This window comes from Cephus cinctus, unplaced genomic scaffold (assembly GCF_000341935.2).
Source record: "Cephus cinctus unplaced genomic scaffold, Ccin1 Ccin1_scaffold0896, whole genome shotgun sequence".
Taxonomy (NCBI): domain Eukaryota; kingdom Metazoa; phylum Arthropoda; class Insecta; order Hymenoptera; family Cephidae; genus Cephus; species Cephus cinctus.
In genome coordinates this window covers 12,763-18,403 of record NW_014333472.1, presented here as the reverse complement: position 1 = coordinate 18,403, position 5,641 = coordinate 12,763, and the positions used below count along the sequence as shown (strand labels likewise).

Genomic DNA, 5,641 nt, shown 5'->3' with positions numbered 1-5,641 from the left:
AAAAAAATTATATGTTCAGTTGCAAAAAATTCAAGGTAACCTTAAAAAAAACATTAAAAAAAAGAGTTGACCAGTAATTTTTCCCTATCGCGTTAAAGCTCTCTTGAAACCATGCAAAAGCTGATAAAAACATTTTCGATCGGACTGCTAATATCAAAGTAATCTCTACTGATCACGCTCCGTGGCCCACCCTGTATATCCAGTTGATTTATCCTTTCCTTGGTAATTAGAGGCATAGCCCAATCCCGAGTAAAGTGCGCAAGCATTGACTCAAAACAGGGCTAATTGACAGTATATTACGGTTCGGTAATGGCACCAGTCCAAGCCTGCATTCTGGTTCGGACGTAACATCATCAATGCATTAGAATTTTATTCCGATTCGTCAACGGAATGTAGCACGAATCGCTGGAGACCAATGGAAGAAAAGCGAGATCAGGATAATCCATGTAAAACGTTACAGAGATATCTGCGTAAGTCAAATGACATTATCATAGGATATTGCAGTTTTCAGTTAGTGCTTTACTATTTAACTGAAAACCTCTGTTCACAGCGAGTGACATCAAATAGGCATGTCTTCGGCTGACGTCTTTCTGTCCGCAACCACCGAGAAACAAGAGCGAGGGAAGAAAAATCAGAGTTCATAGGTGCCTACGTTTCTCTTGATGCGTCGCTCTGATTGGTCAACTTCGACCTATTCCCATTTAAAAACTAGGATCTTCCGAAGAAAAGGAAGGTCATTTTCGTGATCAATGGTGTCTCCCGAACACCGTCATATCCCGTTGGTCAGGTAATTTCGGAACACTCTGTGTATTCATTAAACTAGAATATATTTAAGTGTTTTCATTATTTTTTTTTTTCCAGTAACTTCGATAAACCATATTTATTTGCATATATCATTTCATAAAAAGCAGCTAAGTTTATTATGTTGTAGTGAATGTTGTGTTTTAGACTTGTATATTTTAATAAACAAGTTTGCAAAAAATTTCGGTGGTAAAGAAGAAAATTTTTGTAAATTGTGCGGACGTGAAAGTGTTAATTGAAATTTCCAGTTGTAATCAATATTTGTTATACGTATAATAAATATTTCAATCTTCCGCAGACCGTTTTTTTTTCTTTTTAAGAATTTTACGACAAATCGAATGTTATAGCTTGTGTGGACACTGTATTATATCAATGCATCAGCAATCAATATCTGTAAATAATATACAAGATATCAGATTCAGAGATTGAAATAATATAGAGAGTATATTGTAGACTGAAAGCTATAAGGTTCAGTTTTACCCCTATAAAGGTCAGTTTTATCCCTGAAGTTTGTACGAAGGTTTAGTTAAAATTAACAATTAAACGAAAACGACTAATAACGAACATAAACTAATATAAAATGTGCTTTTCTAAGTTCTGATTCAAACTTCAACTAATTTCAGCCCTATTGACGCTTGCGCAATTCTTATGTTGATGCGGGGGGTTTGAAAATGATAAGTGTTGCATGATAACGAGAGTGGTTATACGCTACCCCCGCAGCAAGAATGATAGGCCACGGCTCCAGACGCTTGTTTGGAACTGCTCTGGATGTCTACCTCTCGCATAAAACCGTTTGCGTGCGTACGTGCGTGCACATAGCAACTTCACCGGTAAAATGGGGCCTGAGATTTTCATATTACTTTCAATCTATTTGATCGAAAATAAACATGTTAATTATAATTTGTATAATAATATTTTTATTTACCAGGAAAGCGTCGTAAAAATCCTGAAGTGGCTCCATAGTACTGCCATGATAGTGATGGGTCACTTTCGTAGTTATTGATAAACGATGGATCCAGGAATTCGCTCCATTGAATACCCGCGGCTATATCGCTGTCTGTAAAAAGCACAAATTGTTCATAATATTATAAACATCAACATAATACATTATATGTTGAGTATCATTGTAACGGTTGTGAAGCATTACTATTCTTATACGCGATACACTGCGAAAACGATTTCATAGCACCAACCCACATTTTATTTATTTAACCGCACATGGCAGTTGCCGGTGGGCAATAATATGTTAAATCATTTCAACTGTAATTTACGCTAATTTTTACTAGATTTTGTTAATCGTTTGAAATAAGTATAAATCAGACTTAAGACGTGGCGTCAGAACGACCCATTACAAAATCTCGCACCGTCGTCAGCACGTTGGTGTCTCCGCCCTCCGTCTCTAAGGGATTCATGGATCCGGGTTTTGGGAGGAGAAAACGGGGGAAACGATGGACCGGCGGGATAAATTCAGGGCCCTTTCTGGTTGAGAACCCGTACGGAAGAAAAAGTTTATTTAGAGAAAATCTCGCGAGAAGGAATACCCAAGAGGGTGTCATGCGAACTCACGGATGCCTATGGTGCATACCGAAGTCGGAGCGTTCATTTCCTGAGAGGAAGAAGCTTCTTTCTAACGAGACCTATTAAGGGATCATCACAGTGTGACCGCCCGCAAAATAGCCGATTTTCGCAATTTTTTTTTAGGTGGATGGAATAAGGTAATCGGTCTAATTTTTTTTTTACAAATTGAAGCACCTATGAAATATACAAAATAATTATTTAAAAATTCTTTATGTATTGTTTAACGTTGTTTTTATTTGTGGAAAATTGAATTGAAAAAAAATGGTGTCCTATGGTGGCCAGGTTTTTTTTAGGTGGGAGCGTTCATTTCCTGAGAGGAAGAAGCTTCTTTCTAACGAGACCTATTAAGGGATCATCACAGTGTGACCGCCCGCAAAATAGCCGATTTTCGCAATTTTTTTTTAGGTGGATGGAATAAGGTAATCGGTCTAATTTTTTTTTTACAAATTGAAGCACCTATGAAATATACAAAATAATTATTTAAAAATTCTTTATGTATTGTTTAACGTTGTTTTTATTTGTGGAAAATTGAATTGAAAAAAAATGGTGTCCTATGGTGGCCAGGAGTGCGCCAGGTCTAACCGTCCAATCCCTTCTAAAAAAGGCTGTAGCGACCGAAATAACTCGAATTTCGACATAAAAATCGGACAGAATGTTTATAACCATGTATACTATCAGATAAAGAAAAAAAAAATCGATTTTTTGAAAATTTTACACTGTGATGATCCCTTAATATCGCGAGTTACGCCACGATAGAATTCACGGATTCGGCAAGAATACCGAAATAGGGACAAGTCTTGAGCAGACTAGTCACCACGACTCGAAATGAACGTGAACCGCACTTGGGGAGTACACTGTACGCAACAGGATTTATATTGTAAAATGCTTCGTTCATTTAAATGTATTAAACTAAACGGTACACTACGCGCTGTGTAGTTATTTTGTGCACCTTGCCAACGACTCTGGCATTTTCTCCTCGCCCCCACATTTCCCTTTATTAATTTCAGTGTGATGAGGCTGAACAGCCGGAATATTGGGAGAAATCGGGCGTAAAAAAGAACAATGGTACGGGAAAGCTGCACTTAACGCTAATATTTGTTTTTTTCTTGTTTTCGGATTTCAGTACGTTCTGATCAGCCGAGGATTTATTTAGTACGTCCGACACGTTTGACTCCTAGAGGAAGTACGTGGAGGGCGAACTTACTTATTTCTGGGATTCTTACCACCTTAAAATGCTTACGCACACCCAACTGTTTTTTGCTGCTTCTTACGTTAGTGCAGAGCGATTACCGAGGTCGAGATATATACAGGGTGTCCCAGAACTACTTTTACACCCGAAAGTGGGTGATGGCTGGGGGTCCCCCGAGTACCCTCCCGAAAATCTTTTTTCGAAATTCAGAATAGTTTTTAAATGGGAAGCATTTAGGATTCACCAATCAGAACGAAGGATTTCCGCGGGTCATAGCTGCGTGGTGGGAGGTACAGTGTCACGTTCCGTGTACCGTTTGCATAGTTTTTTGCATTTTTCCTAATTACCCTCATCCTTCATAAAATTCCGCACCCTGTTATTCCCAAAAAACCGTTTCCTTACCGTTAATCCCAACCCTAATAAAACACTCCGTTTATATTTTTCTAAGACCTTCCTAATCCAAAAAACCCAAAATTCCATTTTAGAGTCCCGTTACACCCGAACTGCGTTTTCCCGTTTCGCAACCCCTACCTTACACACTACCCTTAACCACTAGTATAAAAAGACGGGCCTTCTCTAGGTTAATTTATTAATAATCTGAAATTTGTACACGACACTCCTCTCTCGTGAAATACATACGAACTGCTCAACCTAGACGACGACTTCTTTATTAAAAGAAGCCCACCAACATTTTCCTGACACCCACAAGAAAAATAAATTCGTTGATCGTAACAACAGTCGTGTAAGGCCAAAGTTAACTGCTTCAGACAGATTCAGCAATTCTGTTACGGTTCAAGCGCAAAACGCATTCGTTCACAGACTGTCGAATGCCACACTCGTAGTTTATCACATCACCGATCTAAAAATCAAAAACCACAAATAAAATATTAAAATATCAAAGTTCCCCTAACAAGTAGTCCATCCGTCCTCACAGTTTTCATGAGAAGAACTGACGAGAAGCCGTAAGTGGGATACAAATTAACAATAAGAATTGCAAGGAAAACGTTACTCGTTCTTACAATGTTGCATCCCGCCAATATCGGCAGCTGTGAATGAATGCACTATAACAAAAATGTTACAATAAACTCCTCCCCACCACCTGGCTCGAGGGCACCACTGGCCCCGAGCACGAGTATTGCGTATCTTATTCAGAACTAATATTTATTGCGTCTATTTAGCGTTCTAGGTCTATTGTATTTAGAGTTAAGATCCCTTCCCTCCCTGTCAACATTCCCCGTAGGGCACTGGCTCGAGGACCATCCACGAGGACATCACCTTAGACCATTGGCAACGCCAGCGCCGTGCCACCCGCCTGCGAGGCCCTGGAAGGCCCGACAGCAACACGGAATGGACCAATACCCTGCCATGCTGGAACTTCCGACCAATGCCGACGCGCGTAGTCCTCTCAGCTGAGCAGCCCCAGCCAATCAACGAGGCCCTGGAGGCCCACGAGGGCTAGAACGACCGGAAATTTCGCCACTTCGAGCCAGGGTTCTGTAGCGTTGAGTGCGAGTTGAGTGAGAGTGGGATAATTGCGATAAGTGCGAATCTGGATCATAGTGTTGCGAACTATTGCGTGAGTACTGTTTTGCGTATGATTGCGTTTTCGTTTTCTCGAGACTTAGAAGATTTCCCTTTTTGGATTTAGCGAGCCGTCCCCACGTGGACCGGCCTTTTGCGTGCCCCTTTCTTTTTGCCTGACCTTCAGCCAACCGCGTGCCATGATATATTGCATGCGTTCTAGAGTAGTTGCGCCTTTTTGGAAAACCCCCGTGCCCTCTTCTTTCCCCGCCCGTTTTTGAATATTGTAAAGCCCGAGGTATTTGTAAGTAGCGATTATCGCGTTCGGGAACCTTCCTCCCTGAGACCCCTCACCTCTTCCCCTGCTAGCCGTGCCTTTTCGAATTATAGTAAATATTCGAGGACCTTCTGAGGTCACTCGACGGTGCTACGCCGTATAAGTAGCTGGCGCCCAAGTTGTTGTGTTTGCGTATTATTTCGTGGCGGTAAGCCCTCCTGTCCCTCCTACCCCCTTGCCCATATCATACCCCTCCGTTCCCCGATCCCCCCCCC

At 40.9% G+C, this 5,641-nt stretch overlaps 1 protein-coding gene across 1 annotated transcript in view; it reads right to left on the bottom strand.

Annotated features, from left to right (window-relative positions):
- LOC107271106 (voltage-dependent calcium channel subunit alpha-2/delta-4) overlaps positions 1-5,641 on the bottom strand; it is a gene marked incomplete at both ends in the record, with an annotated part of 27,187 nt that overhangs the window by 11,277 nt on the left and 10,269 nt on the right. Inside the window, 1 exon segment of the mRNA XM_015746723.1 lies at positions 1,727-1,858. Within this exon segment, the coding sequence (XP_015602209.1) occupies positions 1,727-1,858 (132 nt within the window).